Source organism: Ursus maritimus, unplaced genomic scaffold, assembly GCF_017311325.1.
Source record: "Ursus maritimus isolate PB19 unplaced genomic scaffold, ASM1731132v1 scaffold_19, whole genome shotgun sequence".
Taxonomy (NCBI): Eukaryota; Metazoa; Chordata; class Mammalia; order Carnivora; family Ursidae; genus Ursus; species Ursus maritimus.
The window spans coordinates 28,949,185-28,970,869 of NW_024424341.1; the positions used below are offsets into that span (position 1 = coordinate 28,949,185).

The 21,685-nt window shown below is 43.0% G+C and overlaps 1 protein-coding gene across 3 annotated transcripts in view; it reads right to left on the bottom strand.

The window, feature by feature from the left end:
* The window catches only part of CFDP1 (craniofacial development protein 1), a 125,117-nt gene that overhangs the window by 24,052 nt on the left and 79,380 nt on the right, over window positions 1–21,685 (bottom strand). Inside the window, exon 7 of one of the 3 annotated variants that reach the window (XM_040633599.1) lies at window positions 5,868–5,987. The exons of the other annotated variants lie outside the window; for them this stretch is intronic. Coding sequence (XP_040489533.1) covers window positions 5,868–5,987 — 120 coding nt within the window. The remainder of the gene's footprint in view (window positions 1–5,867; window positions 5,988–21,685) is intronic. 3 annotated transcript variants of the gene reach the window in all.

A 21,685-nucleotide genomic window follows, 5' to 3' on the forward strand; every position in this document is an offset into this window, starting at 1 on the left:
GATTTTATTAATTTATTTGATAGAGAAAGAGACTGAACAGGAGGAGAGGTGGAGAGAGAGGGAGAAGCAGGGTCCCCACTGAACAGAGCCCGACACAGGGCTCCATCCTAGGCCTCTGAGATCATGACCTGAGCCTAGGGCAGACGCTTAACCAACTGAGCCACCCAGGCGCCCCTAAGATACCTTAATTGAGGGGCGCCCGGGTGGCTCAGTCGTTAAGCGTCTGCCTTCAGCTCAAGGCGTGATCCCAGTGTCCTGGGATCGAGGCCTGCATCAGGCTCCTCTACTGGGAGCCTGCTTCTTCCTCTCCCACTCCCCCTGCTGTGTTCCCTCTCTCTATGGCTGTCTCTCTCTCTGTCAAATAAATAAATAAAATCTTAAAAAAAAAAAAGATACCTTAACTGAAACACAAATAAGGGGCAGAATTGAGGGGAATGCTGAACAAATCTTCTGCCCACCCCCCTTTTTGGATCTCCGTGATAACAGAATTTGCAAACAAAACAAAACAACAACAAAAGTGGTATTTGGATTTATTTTATGCGAAAATGCAGCTCTGGAACAGTTAATCAGGTCAGGACACCTCATCTGCTGTGTGTGGCAAGTGAGTTTTTTTCCCTTGCCACTGGCTACTTTATGCAGGGCTGCTTTTGTTTGCTTGATTTTAGGAGACTAGTTTTAAAAGTCATTTACAGTAGTACGTAATGAGCCAGAAGCAATGCCCGAGTCCAGCTTTGAAGCTAAAACTGACACTGAATAGATGTAATTGGAGCAATTAGCTAACTCAATACTCAGCCAACTGCACAACTTCTTGTCAGAATCTGCCAGAAAGAATTATCCAGGTGTACAGAGCTGCTACAGGCAACAAATTGAGTTGCAGGAAAGATGAGCACTCCCTCCAGTTGTCCCGCCAACCACGTCACAGTGGGAGAATTATGCAGATACTTTCTCTTTTGTTCAGTGAGAATCTGAGCTGGTATACACAATGGAAGAGATAAGATGGTGACAAGAAGCTAGAAAAAGATGCAAAAATGAACTGGTTCCTCTCACTGTGAGATGTCTTGGTACTTGGCCAGAATCCCAGGGATAAAGAGAAGACTCTAAAAACTTCCAAAAGGATGGGAGGGGGGATGAGGTCATATACAAATATTCAAGAAGTCCAAATGGCTTCAGACTTCTAGAAGCCCAATGGAGCAATGTCCTCACAATTTTAAAGACGAATAATTTTCCACCTGCAACATTATAACCAGGAAAACCAGTAATAAAATGTGAAGTTAGAACAAAGTCATTTTCAGAAATGCAAAGTCTCAAAAATATATCCCCATAAACCATTTCCTCAGGATGTTACTGGAGGATGAGTTCTACCAAAATGGGAGAATAAACCTGGAAAGAAGAAGACAAGGGATCCAAGAAACAGAGCAGCTACACAAAGAGGGATAAAACAGCTCAAGAGAAAGCCAAGAGAACAAAGAGCCCCANNNTCAGCAGGAGGGTGGAGGGGTCCAGAAGGGAGGGGCGAGGGGGAGAGGGATGGAAATGACAGATTTTCTGACATAGTCAAGAACAGTACTGAGAGGGATTTTACAGCCCCTTTGAAAGAGTTTGTGTAAAATTTGTGATAGGGACATAGAAAACCAAGCAACTAACAAATATGCAAATATATACATGAGAATATAATGTTAGTCCACATCCTGGCTCTATAGTGAACAACACTACAGTGACGACAGTGTCATTAAACTGGGAGACTGGAAGGAGGACTTGGGATGTTGAGGGGTGGGTGGTACAAGAGGTTATTCTTCCAAAACAGAAGCTGGTGCATCTTAAAAACGGGTTAACAGGAAGTTAATAAAATAATGTCTAAAACTGATAAACCAAGAAATAATGGTACACTAAACACATTTGTTTAAAATATGAACCAAAAAATACCCGAACTAGCTAAAAAGAATTTAAAGCAGTTGCCTCTGGAAAGCAGGACCCAGGACTGAGTCAGGAGACTAAACAGCACATTTGACTTTGCAAACTGTGCACCTGTATGACTTTGACTGGATACCCAATCTCGGTTAATACATCTTAATGCTCCTTGAGCAGAAAAGAAGAGAAAGGGATTTTTCTGTGCAGCCACCGGTATGGCAGTATTAGGCTCTTGGCCCTCCTGAGAGGCAATGTGTCCTCTTTGACCTCTGCTGCTCTTCTCATTTAACACATTGCTTACTGTTTATCCTTAATAAAGATTTTCTACATGTACCTTCCTTCCTGTAACACTGACATACCTGAATTGAGCTGTATTTGAGTGTTCTCTGTATGGGTCACTTGTTCTTTTAAGTAACGTATTTACTCATTCAAAATGTCTTAACACTCCTGCCATATGCTAGGCCGCCATGCTGATGCCAGCAATACAAAGAGAAGGACAGCCTCATTAGGGTTCTGGGGGAGCTACAGCCCCTGGGGACACCTGACAACTTCCAGGGATGAAATCCTCTCCCTGCTCCTCCCTCAAACACCCGGCAGAACATTTTTCAGTGCTTCTCAGTACCGTCCGAGAATCCCCTGTGGTTAATAAAAAGGCGAACTCCAGGGTCCATCCTGCCTCCTGAATCACAACCTCTGGGCACAGGGCCCTGGGAGCTGTACTGTACAAGGAGCATACGACAATTTGAGGGCCATTATTTTAGAGAAAGTTCCTGATGCCTCCCACTGAAGCACATTACCATTTAAGTAATTATCCAAAGTTTATAGTTTGAAGAGAAACCGAATGGGCTGTTTAAACATTTGGGTATGGCTGTGGACTCCATTTGGGTCAGCCGGACCACGTCACTGAGGAGTCACAAAGCTAGTTTTCAAAAATAATGATGGGTATATATAGATTGAGGATTTTTTTATTTCTATTTTTTAAATTTTATTTATTTATTCGACAGAGAGAGAGACAGTAAGAGAGGGAACACAAACAGAGGGAGTGGGCGAGGGAGAAGCAGGCTTCCTGCTGAGCAGGGAACTCGATGTGGGGCTCGATCCCAGGACCCCGGGATCACGACCCGAGCCAAAGGCAGACGCCTAACAACTGAGCCACCCAGGCACCCCAGATTGAGGATTTTTTAAAAAAAGATTTTTATTAATTTGAAAGAGAGAGCGCGTACAAGCTGGGGGAGGAGCAGAGGGCGAGGGAAAGGCAGAGAATCCCAAGCACACTCCGAGCTCAGCCTGATATGGGGCTCAATCCCGCAACCCCAAGATCATGACCCGAACTGAAACCAAGAGTTGGACACGTGACCAACTGAGCCACCCAGGTGCCTGCCCCTCAACTGAGAATTAAGGTGAGGCCAGGAAGAGGGTGGTTCCATCTTCTATACCTGGTTGTGAACTCGCTGGGCAGAATCATGCCACTGGCAAAGCTGGAGAAACAACGTGTTCCCCAGGGAGAGCCAGGGAGTGCACTGCCGAAATGATGAAAGAGATGAAAGCTAGAACATTCTTCCAATGCTTAATATAAAAGGTTTTCCAGAATCACATTTATTTCTCAGTAGATTCTGCATGCTGTTAACTAGCATATGAGGAGCACAAAACTGTTTAGAATTCTCATGAGAATGCCCCTCATTTTATTAACAGTCAAGCTTCACTGTCCATCCCCAAGTACACTGAGTCCAAGTAGCACAATTTTGCTATTATTCTGAAGACTGCTTCTCAGGCAGACAAGCCAGCCCTTATGATGACAAAATGAAGCACATTCCAGTTATTGAAAGCTGAGAAAAACACAAAGTGGGCCTTATTCACCAGGGCTACTTCCAGGGGCAATGGCACTCATTCCACAGCTTCTCGGGATGGGCCTCCTCTGCCGTCAGGCACTGCTCCACCTGCTGTGTGAGCCATCAGGCCCTGAGGGCCACCGACTTAGAAGAAAAAATCAAATTCCACCGTGCCTCAAACTTGCCCCCTGCAAAGGCAGCCAAATGCAGTCAGTCCCCCCACGTCGGCCCCCATGCTGTGCTCAAACATTCCTGCACGGACAGCAGAGCACAAGGAAGAGCNNGCCTCTCAGGCTGTCACTTCTGTCTTTTCCAGCAGCACCCACCTGCCCCATTTCTTGGCACTGAAATTTACATAGAGTGAACCACACAGGTTAAGGTTACACTTTATCTGCCAGTTTAGTAAATGCAGACCTCTGTGTAACTCGTGCTCCCAGTCCAAATACAGACTACTTCTATGATCCCAGAAAGCTCCTTCTCAGTCAATTCCTACTCCCTGTTCTGACTTCTATCATCGATGAGTTTTGCCTTGTTCTGAACTTATTCTTTATTTATTCTTTTGCAGCTGGCTCATTCAGATAGCCTGCTTCTAAGGGCCATGCCCGCTGCGGGTATCAGTCCATGCTGTGGGTACCAGTGGTCTGTTCTTGGTTTGCCCCACTTGGTTTAGTCATTCTCCTGTCAAGAGGCCCCCGGGCTGTTTCTAGTTTTGTGCTACTGTGAATAAAACATTCTCGTACAGGTTTTTTTTGTAGACATGACATGTTTTAATTTCTTTTGGATGAAAGCCTAAAAGTAGAACAGTGTGTCACAGAGTAGGTATACATGAAACCTAACAAAATGTGAAACACAGAGCCAAAATTATTAAGCCTCACGGTTTAGGTTCCCACCAGCAACGCATCACCAGTTCCGGCTGCTCCATGTCCTCACCAACACACAGTGGTCTCAGTCTTTTTCATTTCAGCCCTTTCAGGGGGTCTGAGCAGAGATCTACTGTGGTCTGAATTCGCATTCACCTGATGGCTAATGCTGAACACTTTTTTTCATGTGCTTATATCTGTGATCTTTTGTGAAATGTCTGTTGATTTTTTTCCCATTAAAAAACTGGTTGTCTTTTTATTGTCACAGTTACTTTAAGTATATCTATCAGATACATATTTTGCAAATATTTTCCTTCAGTCTGTGACTTGCCCATTCACTTAATGGTATCTCTAGATGAGCAGGAGGCGGGCTCCTGAGTCAACATAAAAGGGAAAAAAGTAGTGACATCACAGATTTAAAGAAACAAGTGGATCAGCATTTCTTCTTTAGCAAATGCAGACTCATAATTATTCCACTGTCTAAAAGCAAGCTAAATTTTAGAAGAGACAATCTTTGACGGCCGCCCTTCCGAAAGATGCTGTGCTGCAGAGCCGAGGTAAGTCACAGGAAATGAGTTAAGAGGGAACATGCCTCTACCAAATGAGAACCAGAGAGGGAAGTCCTGAAATGCCACCAACATTGTCATCAAACCAGAAAGCTTTTGTTTTTGTTTTAAAAAGGGGGAGGGAAGTGAAAAAGGCAAGGCGAGGAAGTCTTTAAAGCCTTCATACCACATTCTGGTTATTATATGGCCCATTTCTTTTTTCGCTCTCTCCACAAGCTGATTAAAAAATAAGGAAGGAAGTTATGGTGGTGAGAGCAAGGCGTTAAAACCGTGCGGCTTCTGGACTGCACTCTAATTCATCTGCCGTGTGGGCTGCCCCCACCCTGGAGCAGTCACTCCTTCACAATTTCTACTTCAGTGGCTGAGACACAGAGAGACCAATTTAACTGCGAGAGGCCGTGAGCATTATGAATCATTAATGCTCTGCAAGAGGCTCCATTGCACACAGCTACTGCAGTATTAGTTATCCTGATCCTGTGCAAAGGCCAACAATCACCACCACCCCGCCCCCATTGCCTCCCACTGATCCCTGACCTGCGGCCTCCTTAGGGCACCTGACCTACCTGCAGATGTGGCAAAGTTTGCTTTTTTTTCACTCTCCTGTAATTAATTAATCCGAACAAAACCCTTTAAAACGACAGAAACAGGTGAAAGGGAACAAGAGAAAGGATAAGAATCAGGATAAACTGTTGCAACAATCCCACCTGTCCAGACCATCCTGCCAGCCTGGAATGCTCTGGAGAACATCCGCACTTCTCCTGAGAAAACAGCTGCGGGTCAGCAGCCCTGTCTGGTGCTGCAGAAGCCAAGAGCTGGAGGCCGTGCTGGGGATGGAGGCGGTTTCCATCAGAAGGGAGGGAGAAGGGAAAAAAGGTGGAATCTTTGACTATGCGTGTCAAAACAAGGCTACAAAGGAAATGAAAGGTGGGACACTCCCAGCACAATGTAAACCCTATCAAATTGAAACAAGTCTGGAGACCAAAAAAAAAGCCTCTTCACCAGGTCAATGGATGGGCTGAGAGTACACAAACGGGGGCTGAGAAATGGCTCAGGTGTCCCTAAAATCAGTCTCCCGGTGGGGACAGTCCCTGGATTCAACTAATTCAGTGATGCTTCTGAAGCCGGCCATCTACTTCGTGCCAGCCTTGCCATCTTATAAATGCTCTAATCTGCCCTCCGGTCAGCTTTCAAAAACCCTAGATCTCTTGATTTACAATGAAATGTTGGAGCTATCAGAAAATGAAGTTTGTATCTGCCAGAAGTCTTGACAGTGACTCTCTGCCATTGGTGGGGAGGAGGGTAGACTTAAACCTTTACCTGGATTATGCAACTGGTCAAAATCCAAAATGATCAGAAAGGGACCCAGCGAAAATAACATCTTGCCAGTCCCCTAGTCATCAATTCTTCTTTTTCTGAGGCAACCTCTGCGACTAGATTCTCGTGTCCGTCAGAGTTATTCACTGCATAAGCGAACATTGACAATTCACAGACCACCCCTCAGTAGCTGATTCCCCAGCTTTGTACGTAGAATTTACTTCCTACCTGACCTTTGTGGCAAATCTCCATATATTTTGTTTCGGAGTCCAGAAATAAAGCTCTGCAAATCAATTTTTTAAAATCATGTTTCCTCCTTCCAGAGCCATTTCACGCTTTTCCAAACAATGCATATAGTTGTATATATTCTCTCACTTCTTAATATAAATGATCAGATGCTCCCTACACTATTCCACTCCTTGCTTTTTTCACTTATTTATACATTTCAGAGATTATGACCACTGCGTACATAAAGCATATCCTCATTCCTCTGTTCTATTGTATGGAAGTACCATAATTTATCCGGCAGTCACTCCTGATGAACAAATGATGATCTTTTGCCAGTACAAACACAGAGAGCCAAATGTCTTTGTGAAAACAGACTTCCCCATTAAGGTGGGTGGTAGTTTTTTTAAAGATTTATTTATTTAGAGAGAGAGCACTCCAGGCTTTACTGCTCTTTGTCCCTCCTTACTGGTAACACCTACTAACTTGTCTGGCTACTTCCCTATCACTGACTCTCGGCTTCAGCCCCCTTGCTCGGCGTGTCCTCCCTGTGTCAGGTGACTTCAATATCCACAGATGATCCAAACTTGGCCTCTCAATTTTTTACTTTCTCAGCGCCAAGTAACTTTTTTCTTTTTCTTTGAGAATGATTTATTTATTTTGGGGGAAGGGGCAAAGGGAGAGGGAGAAATAAAATCTCAAGCAGACACCCCACTGTGCAAGGAGCCTGACATGGGGCTCAATCCCACAACCCTGAGGCCATGACCCGAGCCAAAACCAAGAGTCAGACGCTCAACCAACTGAGCCACCCAGGCGCCCCCAAGTAACTTTTCTTTAGCCCAACTCAGCCACCTATCCCCATGGGCATTCTCTGATACCTACAAACCTCCACAACCTTATTTCAAAGGTTCTACTCTGATCATTTCCTCTCACCCTTTGTGGCTTGAATACATTAGTACTTCCACTAACCTCAATGGCAAATCCAGGAAGGAGGAGGAAAGAGAATTTGGGAGCAGTGACAGGGTATGTGGAAGACATTAACTTCACCTTCAGGTCTTGGGAAATGTGAAGCACAGGAGATAAAAACCAGCTTCTGCCTAAGGCTACTCTGTAGGATCACTGCGCCCGGTTTCCCATGAAGGCAGGTCAGGGGTCATTCAGCAAGGAAGCTGAAGCTGTACAGGTTCAGAGTTTGCAACCCAAAAATATGCCACTTTGGCATTGATTATTTTGAATTCAAGGTCCTTGAGAAACGGCCAGTGCCAGAAAGACACCTGGACCCTTCTCCATCCTCCTAAAAGCAGAGGATAAATTTCCCATGTGAAAGGTACCTTCACTGTGCCGGAAGGGTAGAGGGCATCCTTATCACCAGAGATGGGAGAATCAGGGCTAAGAAGGTCACCAACTTACCACCCCCAGCCTTACCCCCTTTGTCTTGTCAACTCCTCACAAATTTGTCTTTTTGCTTAAAGTGTATAAAAGCTTCCTGCTTTGGTCACTTTGTTGAGTCTCGTATTTTTATGGGGCTCCCAAACATACAAAATTAAAATTCTCTCCTGTTAATCTGCTTTATGTCAATTTAATTATTTGATCAGTTGAGGAACCTAGAAGGGAAGAAGGGAAAAAATTTTCCACTCCTACAAAACTAAAGAGACATCACTCAGTCCCAAAGTGCACGTGGGTATCAGAATATAGGGAGAGGAGGGATGGGGACCATTATCTTACAGATGAGTGTAATCTGGAGGCCTGGGCTTCTGGTGACAACCACAGTGGATGTCAGAGCACATGACGGGAGGGGACCTCTGGTCCTCTGGTGTCGGCTTTTGTCTGTGTCTACAGATGCCACTGCTGTCAGGAGTATATAGCTGCTCAAGTTCTAGATTACTGACCTAATCTGTTTCTGGCATTTTCTCCCCCTCATCAAAGCTTCTTTTGTTGCCTTTTCATTTTTCTGGATAACATCTCTCCCGCAATTCTATAAAATAGGCATCACAAGTGGGAAACTGAGTTTCTAGGGTGCCTGGGTGGCTCAGTCGGTGAGGTGTCTGCCTTCAGCTCAGGTCATGATTGTGGGGTCCTGGGATTGAGCCTCATGTCTGGCTCCCTGCTCAGTAAGGACTCTGCTTCTTCTGCTCCCTCCGCTGCTCCCCCTGCTTGTGCTGTCAAATAAATAAAATCTTCAAAAAAAAAACCAAAAAAAAGAAACTGAGTTTCTGTACACCTGAAAAAGTTCATTTGCCTGTGATACCCAAGGAATAGCTTTCCTGGGTATGGACCTAATCTTAGGCTCTACATTATTTTCTCTCAGGACCATGAATATGTTGTGTGTTTTTTTTTTTTTTAAGAAAAATTTTTTTTAAAGATTTATTTATTTATTTTAGAGAGAGCGAGAGAGACAGTGAGCAAGTTGGGGGAGGAGCAGAGAGAAGAGAGAGAGAGAGAGAGAGAAGCAGACTCCCTGCTGAGCCCAGAGCCCGATGTCGGACCCGATCCCATGACCCTGAGATCATGACTGGAGCCAAAACCAACAGCTAAATACTTAACTGACGGAGTCACTCAGGTGGCCCAGAACCATGAATATGTTTGTCGGGTCATCATCTTCTTGCCATAAGAAGATGCCAATAAGACTCTGATGCCAACCTGATTCTTGCTTCTCTATAGGCTGGACTGTCTGCTCTCTCTGGAAGCTTCTGGGATTTTTCCTTATCTTTCATGTTCTGAGACTTTTGTTATATGTGTTTTTAAAAAACAAAATCCAACAGAGTAAATTTTAAAGATCTAATTGGTTTTATTAATCAATTCATGAATCAGGCAGCAACCATTCTAGCAAGTAGAGGGGAGCTCCTAGGAGATGTACAAGATGGAACATATTTATGAGGAAGTGGGGCAAAAAGTGATTGGCAAAAGAAAAGAAAGGACCCTTTGGGGCTGCGGTTTTATGCAGATTACCTTATCTTCCTTTGAGGGATGGAGAGCGAGAACATGCAGACTACTTCATAGGTACCAACCAGAAATTCCAGATTAACTGTGGTAAAATTCCACTCCAAGTGAGGCTGAATCTGCACTTCGGTCCGCAGGGGCCTGCCTTGGGCCTGGAGTTCTCTTTTTAACAGTGTAAAATGTCCGTCTTCTCATACTGATAAATTCACAGTGGTATTCTGCCGAACCCTGTCACTCTAAGGATTCTTGCTTTTCTTCTGTTTGGGAAATTCTTTTCATCATTTCTTTGGGTGTGTTTCCCTCCATTTTCTCTTCTCTCAGAACTCACTGGATAGACCCTGAACTTCTGAAATGACCCATTATTGTATTTGCTTTTCTGTCACTCTACCTTTTTGTTATTTTATTTCCTAGGAGAATTCTTTGGCTCTTTCCTCCTGCTAATTCCCTTTAGTTGTACCCATTATACTCGGTAGCCCCTATAAAGACGTTCTAGCTAAAGAACCATGTTTTGTTTCCAAGATCTAGGAAATTAACTTCATTCTTTCCCATAAGAGCTTCCTCTTGTTTCATGAATGCAATATTCTCTTTTTTATCCTTTTCAGGGTATAAACATACTTCCTTTAAAGTCTCCTTCTTTATGCAGTGCCTGGGTGGCTCAGTTGGTTAAGCACTGACTCCTGGTTTCAGCTCAGGTCATGATTTCAGGGTCGTGAGACCGAGCCGAGTCAGGCTGCACACTCAGTGAGGAGTCTGCTTGAGATTCTCTGCCTCTCTCTCTCCAGCTGCTCTTCCCCTGCTCTCTCTCTCAAATACATAATTTTTTTAAAAGTCTCCTTCTTTATGTTCTATTTACTTGAACTCTCCCCTGTTATCTTTTCAATTTCTTGAATTTGGAGCTTCTCTTCTGTGACTGACGTTGGTTTTCCTCTGATGTTTGGTGACTCTGAGCTATGTGCTTGCTCTGATGTTTCAGACCCCCAGTATGTAAATCTATTCACCAGAGCCCATATCCAGTAATCACAGGGAGGGACGGGACACACCGGGCTTTTAGACTCTGATTTCTCTTTTAAGAGAATTCCATCTGCCTTCTATACTTCAGGAATTTTTCAAATTTCTAGACTACTCACGACATTTTTTTTTCACCATTGTTAAAGACATATTTTTCTGCTGTATTTAGGGATTTGGGGCATATGTGTGGTGACATGTGTTCAATTTACCATCTTAAGACATTTTAGCAGTGGCCATATAGCACTGACCAGGTAGAGAGTGTTCTAAGTATGAGCCACTAACACCAAGCACCTGATACATGTCTTAAGAGTAGAGTAAGATTCCTTCCTAGTCTCAAAATGGGCATATATATGAGGTATCTTTAAGATGATGGATCCTTTTTTTTTCTTGCTTACCAAACAAAGCCTCCTGTTACTTTTTATGATTTTCCAGGTGTTGGTTTTAAGATGCCTTAATAGACAAACTCTTTTGATTAGTGAAACAGTAATTGTAAGTTAATAAACATTTTCTTTTTTTCCTTCTATTTTTTAAATAAACGGTTTCTTTTTTTTCCTTTTTAAATATTTTATTTATTTATTTGTCAGAGAGAGAGAGAGAAGGAGAGAAAGGGTACAAGCCAGGGGAACAGCAGGCAGAGGGAGAAGCAGCCCTCCCCCCCTACCCAGGGGGCCTGATGTGGGACTCGATCCCAGGACCCTGGGATCATGACCTGAGCGGAAGCCAGGCACTAAGCAACTGAGCCACCCAGGCATCCCTTAAATAAACATTTTCTAAACCAAATGTAACACTAGCTTTAGGAGTATGGCTGTCATGAATCATTTCACCAGTATCTAATCAACTGATAAGATCACATTTCTCGAATTGCAAAGCTGAGAAATAACCCTGCGACAGAGGTATGCACAACAACCCGAGGGCCCCCTGGGGCCCCCTCTGAATCATGAATATCACCAACAACCAATCACTAAAAGAAAAAATAATTTGGGAGAAGAAAGTATTTCTAAGACTTGTCCAAGATAACCCGATTTGAAGGAGACTGTTTTTTGTCTAGTAAACTGGAGAGGATATGCCTCCTGAAATAAACGCCAGGTTAATAACATACACATAATTAATCACAGAAGTTAAAATTTCTCTTTCCTATCCTGAAATACTCACATAAAACTCAAAAACCTATCTCGCTCAATTCAAAGCTGTTTCTTGTCAGAGTAATGGGCAGGGAAATTCTTCAATAAAATGTCATTGCCTTGGGGTAAAAAGCAACATAACACATAGAAGATCAGTTTTATTAAGGTTCTGCAATAAGAAGAAAATATTTTTAAAATTAGATTCCTGCGTGCAAGCGAAGTTGATACTGAAATAAAGAAATGCAACAACGGAAGCCATCAGTAGGCTCCCCGCTTCTCTGTCACTCGGGTTCTTTACTCCCCAACTGTTTCTCATTTGCTAAGTAAGAAAGAGTTAACTCATAAATTAGATGAATGTTGTTTCAGCTCCACAGCAAGCTTTTAAGAATAGGGTCAACGTAAGGACTAGATTCTTCATTAACTCATTAACAAGACAGGTCACCGTGGCCTCAGGGTTCCTCAGCTGGTAATGGCTGGTTGTTTCCTGCACATCTCAAAATTCAGAATGGAGAAGCAGACTCCATTGTGAGTCCGCTTCCTGGCTTGGAAGGAAAGAAAATATTTTCACGATGACTATTCTTTTCTCAGGCTGCTGTTACACTTGGCCCAAAGGCCCAATGGGCAAACATGGGGCTTCTACTCCCAGAGACGTTCTAATGCTTTTTGTTCCTAGTTAATTACGGTCTAATGATGTTATGTGTAACCTCATTGGGTTTTACGGACAAGGCACTATTTTTAAGCAATTTTTTACGTAAATGTTAATAGCTGTAAATGAGGCAAGTTTCAGCAGTGATTGCCCAACCACGTACCAGCAGCTACCATTCTCCTTGGTGGCTCCTGTTCTGTGACCTACTGTTCACAGTCCAAAATGGATTCAAAGCTATCAATAACCCTATGGAAACCCAACTGGTTTTGTTATAATGCTCAGAAAGTCTTTCTTTTGTAGTGTTGAGCCTGGCATCTACCTAGGGGAGGAAAACCACGAAAGATGGTGCAATCATCGCACTGTCAAAAGACAGGCAATTTCTCTTCAAAATAAGCGACTGGTTGGATTAGCAGAGAGCTTAAAGCAAAACTCCAAAGTAAAACCTCTCAGTGGGGGAATTCTAAGTCACGCTCCTGTGTATTTGGCATTGCTCTGACAATTAAGCCTTGGGAAGGCTTCTCTGGCCTTACTGCAACTAGCAGGTTTCAGCAGCGTATGAGGAAAAAAAGACCTGACCCCGCCACCCCCCTTCCCAGCCCTGAACCAGCAGTGCTGACAGAGCTTGCACCTCACCAAGAAAAGGAAAGGCGGCCACAGCATCTCTGAGGAGGTAGAGGGGTTGTGTTTCCTTCCCACTTCTTGCTTTTGTGACTGTTTCTAAGACTCCTCTTCTGTGCTCAATGTATTGCTCTTCCCCAGCAGCCAGCTGAGGAGCCAGGGAGCTAAAGTGAAAAGAGCTGGCCGCGGGGATGGAGGGGCCTGTCTTTGGACTCTGGTCCTTAGCCTCTCTGTGCTCCTTTCCCGTGGTCTCTTTCACTTCTAAAACCCTAGTGGCACTGTCTTAATTCCAAATACTTGTATAGAGGGTGTTTTCCAGGCTAAGCACTTCAAATATGCACCTCAGGTGCCTGAATATCATAGGCCACACCAAGGAAGGATGTTCCCAGTTTCTAGCACACTCCCATGACCAACTTGCGGAGCTGGCCATGCTATAGGGGTTTTCTAATCCTCTGATGATATCATAGCTTACTTTTTACTGTAAGATGTAGGGACCAGGGATACTTTCTTATTACTATTGTTGGGGAAAATCTCCGATTTACTGTTTTGAAAAACTGCCACTCACAAATCCATGTTGACGCTTATATTTTCGCTGGTACCCTCCCCCCGCTCCAGGAAGAACGAGTCAGTAGTGCAACAAGCACTTACGAGTACAAAACATTGCTGTCTCCGCCTCACAATAGCTTTGGCAAAAGAAGAGTGTTTTCTTTACCAGCTGACTCATGAACAGAAAGACCACAAAAATGTGCTTAATTAGAAGAAGAGGGGCAGGTACTAAGGAGGTCACACTGCTGGCTCATCACTTCCCATCCCCAGCTGATGCCAAAGCCAAATCCAGGTATAGTTCAGACAGACTCTTACACAGCAGCATACTCGCTGTCTACCTGCACACAAAAGCCGATTAAGAATCCTTTCTCTAGGCTCTTACTTGGGAGAAAAAAAAACCCAAAAAACATTTTGAGGTCAGTGGCTGGGTTAAGAGTCAGGAACCCTCATCTTGCCTTCGTGACAAAGCTTAGGTCAGTAATTCTCAATCTTGGGCGATTTTGTCCCCAGGAACATCTGGCAACCTCTGGAGGCATTTCTGGTTATCCCAACTTGGAGAAGGAAGAGGTATGATGGGCACCCAGGGGACAGAAGCTAGGGCTGCTGCTAACATCCTGTAATGCACAGGACAGCTCTCCACAAGAAAGAAGTATCCAGCCCAAAAGTCAGGGGTGCGGAGGTTGAGAGGCCCTGCCTTCGGTGAAATGGCACTCCCTGTGTCCAATGGCGGCCACTCTGCAGAGCTGCTAAAATGAATACAGCAGTCTCCTTGATTTAGCACTCTGAGCTCCTTGGAAGAAAACCAGATTGAAGGTCAGGCCCATCAGTGAACATGCTCCTTGAGTGCGAACTTCTGGTTGTTCTTGGGGAAGATGGAGATGAGCCTGGTTCTTGGGAAAATGGAAAAAAAAAAAAATCTCTGGGCTAAATGTAAAGATTCTATTGCATGACACTAAGCATTTCTAAATACCATCAGTAAAAATCCTTTCACGTTTCATCTTGTTAGAGAATAAAATGCTGGCGGCACGAGACAGCCAGTTTTCTCTGCACGCACATGTTCTTCTCTCTGGTTTATGGCAGCTCCTTTGTTGAGGAATCCACCTCTGAGCAGCCCTCAAGTGGCCTGGGAAAAGCCTGGTTAGGACTCCCTCACATTAATGTGCTGACTCCATTTTTCTCCAGCAAAAAAGATGCTGGTCTACACAACGTTGATGAGAAACGATCGCTAATGGAATTGTTCCAACATGGGAAGGAATTTGAGAGAAAATATATGTCCATGACAAAACAGCTGGGGCAATTCCCACAGTCTTAAGGGGAGCATGAGGCCCCAGAGCATGTGAAGGAAGCCTGGGAGGGATTTCATGACCCCATCACTAGCCCAACTATTTTAAAAGCTTCAAATAGAAACCAAGCGCTAAGCTTTGGAACTACCTCAGCTAGTAAACTAAGTAGAAAGAACCCTCAAAGGTGGCCTGATGAGCTAAAAGTGATCAATCGCCTAATATTGACTAATCCTATTCTTTCTTGCCATGCCACTGTAAATCAGTCAATCAATGCAAGATCAGCTCATGTAAGGTTGATTTCCTAAGGAGGCAAAGGAAAGGGAGTAATTCAGCAGACGACTGGATAGCTGAGTAGACTGGGTAATGAGTACGCAACATTTTTATGCAGAATTTTTTAAAATTATGAGGACATTTTAAGAATCTCTAGTAAGAAACACTTGTTTCTTACTAGATGTGGGGCATTTGTTTAATTATGAGGACGTTTTAAGAATCTCCAGTAAGAAACAGTTTCCTCCTTATCCCCAAATTAAACCAGCATGAATGATTTTAGAGCTCTTATTTGGTGCAATTATGGTAAGACAATGGGCTTTAATAAACTACAGTTACTTAAAACCCAATGGATCAACTGCTTGGCTGTTGGATGAAACTAACCAACCTCTATCAGTAGTGTACAAATTCTGAAGCAAATGATAAGCTTGCCCTGTCAGCATATACAAAGCTTTGGGGGCCTATACATATTTTTTGCATTTCTATACACAAACATAAAAAAGAACCAGGGTAATGTCTGCACAACAGTATGAATGTACTAAATATCACTGAACTATATGCTTTAAATTAATTTTATGTTTTGTGGATCTCACCTCAGTAAGAAAACAAAGGAATCAGGAGTTGAATCAGTTTAATTGCTTTAGAGAACAAAATCATTGGGGCACCTGGTTTGCTCAGTTGGTTAACGTTTGCCTTTGGCTCAGTCAAGCCTTCGGCCTAGGTCATGATCTCAGGGTTCTAGGACTGAGCCCTCAACTGGACTCCCTGTTCAGCAGGGGGTCTGCTTCTCCCCCTCCCTCTCCCTCCTCCCCCCTGCTCATGCTCCGTCTCGCTCTCTCTCAAACAAATAAGTAAATAAATAAATAAAATCTTTAAAAAAAAACTTGTTTTAAAAAAGAACAAAAAACAAAATCATGAGAAGTAGGCCTTCTCGACAAGTATCTATAAAATAATGGTACAATTCATGACCAAACAACTCTATTACAATAGCTCATGCTCAGATGTTTTATAGAAGTGTATTCACATGGTGCCTGGGTGGCTCAGTCTGTTAAGCATCTGCCTTTGGCTGAGGTCATGATCCCAGGGTCCCAGGATTCCTGCTCAGTGGGGGGTCTGCTTCTCCCTTTGCCTCCTCCCCCTACTGCTTGTGCTCTCTCTCTCTCAAATAAATAAATTTAAAAAAAAAAGTATATTCACATAAGAATAAAAAAAGGAAAGCTGAATGAAGACTACTCAAAATAAATTTTTAGAATGAGAATAATAATCTTTAAGAACAACACAGAAGCAATACCTTTTAGGAAAAATGTCCCCTGAACATGTGAGAGAATGTGGTGAATAGGAGTTTAAGATCATTTGTTTTCCTGTCATGATTGGTTTGAGGTAGGCCAATGTGGAAGCTGGAATATAAGGAATGCAAGTGAACCTTAAGATCTTGAGACGTGTTGATCTTTCTTTCCTCTTTAAAGATTTTTAAAATTAATTAGTTAATTAATTTAGAGAGCCACACAAACAGGGGGAAGGGCAAGAGGGAGACGGAGAGAGAGAATCTCAAGTAGACTCTGCGTTGAGGGCAGAGACTGATGTGGGGCTTGATCTCACGACCCTGAGATCATGACCTGAAATCAAGAGTTGGGACGCTTAACCGACTGAGCCCTCTGGGTGCCCCGAGAAATGCTGATTTTTCTGAGACACATGTTATTTGGTCCTAAGTTAGTCCCAGCTGCCACAAGGCCTGCCTGGTCTTGTGGTAGTGACTGTATTCTCAGGCTACACTAGGGAATAATCAAGGTCTTCTTCAGATGAAGTCTGGAAGCTTCCAGGTCTCTAACCAAGGAGAAATCTGCATGTCCATTAAGAGAAAATAAAAGAGGGGCGCCTGGGTGGCTCAGTCAATTAAGCGTCTGCCTTCAGCCTGGATCGTGATAACCAGGTCCAGGGATTGAGCCCCGCTATTGCACTCCTTGCTCAGCGGGGAGCCTGCTTCTCCTTCTCCTGGCCCCCTGCTCACGCTCTCTGTCAAATGAATAAGTAAAATCTTTTAAAAAATAAAATAAAATAAAATAAAATAAAATAAAATAAAATAAAATAAAATAAGGGGCGCCTGGGTGGTGCAGTCGTTGAGCGTCTGCCTTTGGCTCAGGGCGTGATCCCAGCGTTCTGGGATTGAGCCCCGCATCGGGCTCCTCCGCTGGGAGCCTGTTTCTTCCTCTCCCACTCCCCCTGCTTGTGTTCCCTCTCTCACTGGCTGTCTCTATCTCTGTCAAATAAATAAATAAAAAATAAAATCTTTAAAAATAAAATAAAATAAAACAAAACAAAACTGGATGGTAGTGTGAACAGCATGAAGTAATGATGGTTCAAATGTAAATGTTCAGTGTTCAAATACAATGCCCACGAGGACTCTCCTCACTTACACTCTGTGTGACACATTCTGTTCTTACTTGTCTAGTGTGAACAGAAAGGAGGTAAGATTATGTCCTAGATTCCCACATAAAAGCTTCTGGTGAAATGTAAATGAAATAGCCCAAGGACCAGGAATGTTAATTTGCCAAAGTTCTTTGGGAGTAACTGCTCTATTGCACATAGTACCGGAAGGACAGGGAGAGTGAAAGAAGCAAGAATAAACTACTACATTTCTAGATATTCTACACCAGGCATACTTTGATTTTCCAAAATAGCTCTAAAAACTTCTACTCAGGAAAAAAACCAAAAGTCAACACCCCCTGCAAAAAAGATTAGAATGCCATCCAAACTCTGGAAATAACCATGCTCCATTCGTCTCCTCTGAGGTAGTATTTTGCTGCTTAACAAAGATTTGGATATCCAGTCAATCGGCAGGACTTCCCTGCCCTGCCCCTGAAAAGTGATTGCGCTTTCCTTGGGAAAATGCAGACGTTCTCATCTAGCCTCTCCCCACAAAATAGCAAGTACGCAAGTACTCGATGCCACAACACACTCTGGGAGCTCAAGCTCAGTAACTAGAGTCAGTGTTCCTTTTTTTTTTTTTAAAGACTTTATTTATTTGACAGAGTGAGCACAAGCAGGGGGAGCGGCAGGCGGAGGGAGAGGGAGAAGCAGACTCCCCGCTGAGCAAGGAGCCCCATAGGGAGCTCAATCCCACTCGACCAGAGCTGAAGGCAGACACTTAACCGACTGAGCCACCCAGCCGCCCTGTGTTCCTTTATTAATATCAAGAAAACACTGACCTAAAGTACCCTGAAAAAATGGAAAAACAGCAATAAAAATTTTCAATTTAAAGGGAAAAACAGTAACTTTATGGTGGAGAAACCTGGCAGACTCCACCTTAAACAAATAATCAAGGTTAACATCACCACTAATGATGTCGGTCTCGTGTGCAATCTAAAGAACATGACAGCTCTCTGGCAGTCTTCACAAACATCCAAAACCAGTCTTATCACGAGATATCACGAAGCAAACTCAAACGGAGGGACATTTATAAAGCTCCTGACAAGTACTCATCAAAAGTATCAAAGTCATGAAATATCAAGACTGAGAAACGGTCAGATTAGAGGCGACTATGGCGACTTGACAACTAACTGCAAGGTAGAATCCGAGTTTGGATCCTGAACACAAAAAGGACATTAGTAAGAAAACTGGTGAAATGTAAATATAAAGTCTGCAGTTTAGTTAGCAGCATTGCAGCAATATTAATTTCTTAGTTTTGATAAACGTACCAGGGTTATGTAAGACGTTTTAACATTAGAGGAAGATGGATGAAGCGCTCACGGGAACTCTTTGTACTATCTTTACAACTCTTCAGTAAATCCAAAATTATTTCAAAATAAATTAAAAAGTAAGAACAAAAATGAATAAATTTAAGCCCAAAGCCTAAAATTTCTTGGCTTCTGCATTGATGGTCATTGTCTTGTCTTCAATGGGAAAGAAATGTTGATTTAACATGAAAAACTGGAAAACCCCAGTAAAGTGCAAGTTGTTTTTTTCTTTTTGCTTTCCGTTAAACCAAACTAATGAGGTAGTAATTTATTGCAAGCTCTTTTTTCGATAGAGACATATCTGTGTGTCATAAAATGGACTCTTATTTTATTTTATTTTATTTATTTTTTTTAAGATTTTATTTATTTATTTGACAGAGACAGCCAGCGAGAGAGGGAACACAGGAGGGGAGTGGGAGAGGAAGAAGCAGGCTCCTAGCAGAGGAGCCTGATGTGGGGCTCGATCCCAGAACGCTGGGATCACGCCCTGAGCCGAAGGCAGACACTTAACGACTGCGCCGCCCAGGCGCCCCGGACTCTATTTCAAACTGCGCATTTCAGTGGTTATTAGTATAGTCACGAACTTGTATATCCATCACTAGAACATTTCCATTGGCCTTCCTCTTGCCAAAAAAACCCTATGACCAGCCAGCTGCCCCTGTTCCTTACCTTCTCAGCCCCTGACAATTATTAATCTACTTTCTCCATATGGATTTGCTTACTATGGATATTTCATATAAATGGAATCATAATATCTGTGGTCTTCTGGCTTCTTTTACTTAGCATAAGATTTCCGAGGTTTATCTATGTTGTAGCATGAAATCCGTACCTCATTTTTTGTGGCCAAATAATATTCCATCATATGGATTTTATACATTTTATTTATCCATTTACCAGCTGACAGACATCTGATTGTTTCCACCCTTTGGCTATTATGAATAATGCTACTATGAACATTGTTTGTGTGGACAAGAGATACCCACTTGTCCCAGTACTGTCTGTTGAAAGGACTACACCATACCAACTCCATTTAATTGTCTTGGCATCATGGTCAAAAAATAACTGACCAGGGGTACCTGGGTGGCTTAGTTGGTTAAGCGTCTGCTTTCAGCTCAGGTCATGATCCCAGGGTCCTGGGATTGAGCCCCACGCCAGGCTCTCTGCTCAGTGGGGAGGCTGTTTCTCCCTCTCCCTCCGCCTGCTGCTCCCCCTACTTATGCTCTTTCTGTCAAATAAATAAATAAAATCTTAAAAAAAAAAAATTAACTGACCGTAGGGGCACCTGGGTGGCTCAGTTGGTTGAGCATCAGATTCTTGGTTTCGGCTCAGGTTATGATCTCAGGGTTGTGAGACAGAGCCCTGCCTCAGGCTCCATGCTCGGCAGGGAGTCTGCCTGAGATTCTCTCTCCTTCCTTTGTTCCAACCCCCACTCGTGTTCTCTCTCTCAAATAAATCATCTTTTAAAAAAAAATTAGAAAAAATCAACTGACCATAGATGTGAGGGTGTACAGTAGCCCCCCCTTATGCACTGAGGGTGCCTGAAACCAAGGATAGTACAGAACCCTATATATATTATATTTTTGCCTATACCTGTATACCTATGATAAAGTTTAATTTATAAATTAGGCACAGTTAAGAGATAACAATAACTAATAATAGTCATATAAGTATGGTGTCTCTATCTCAAAATATCTTATTGTCCTGTATTTACTCTTCTTGTAATGATGTGAGATGATAAAATGCCTACGTGATGGGAGGAAGTGAGGTGAACGATATAAGCACTGTGACTCGGCGTTACACTACCACTGACCTTCTGACCATCCATCAGGAGGATCATCTACTTCCGGACCATGACTGACCACAGGTAACTGAAAGCCTGGAAAACGAAACCACGAATACAAGGGACTACCGTATCTCTGAACTCTCCACTCCACTGCTCTGTGTGTGTTTTCGCCGCCGCACCACACTGTCTTCATTATTGTAGCTCTGCAGTAAGTTCTACAGCAAGCTTTGTAGTAACTCCGGAAATGGGACTCCTCCAACTTTGTTCTTCTTTTTCAAAACTGTTTTGGCTATTCTGAGTCCCTTAAGTTTCCATATGATTTTATTTTAAGATTTTATTTATTTGTCACAGAGAGAGAGAGCACGCACAAGCAGGAGGGGGGGCAGGCAGAAGGAGAAGCAGGCTCCCCACTGAGCAAGGACCCAATCCCAGGACCCTGGGATCATGACCTGAGCCGAACGCAGATGCTTAAATGACCAAGCCACCCAGGCGCCCTTGATTTTATTTTTGAAGTATGTAAGTATGTAATCTCTATACCCAACGTGGGGCTCAAACTCACAACCCTGAGATCAACACTCACATATTTCCAACTGAGCCAGCCAGGAGGCCCTCCATATGATGTTAGAATTAGCTTATCAATTTCTACAAAGAAGCCACCTGGGATTCTGATAGGTACTGCACTGAATCTGTACATCAATTTTGGGAGTACTGACATTTAACCATATTAAGTCTTCCAACCCATGAACATAGATGTCTTTCCATTTATTTAGATTTCTAACATCTTTTGCAGTATTTTAGAGATTTCAATGTAAAAGTGTTAAAGATCTTCTATTAAATTTATTCCCAAGTATATTATTCTTAATGTTTTTGAAGCAGAATTATCTTAACATCATCTTTGGATTGTTCATGACTAGTTTATCAAAACATAATTGATTTTTGCACAATTGATGTGGAGAACAAAGGCAAAAGAAATGTAGAAAAAAATTAAATCTCCTTACAACTTCCAGCCCACTGACAAGTTCTGAGACAGGCAGGGT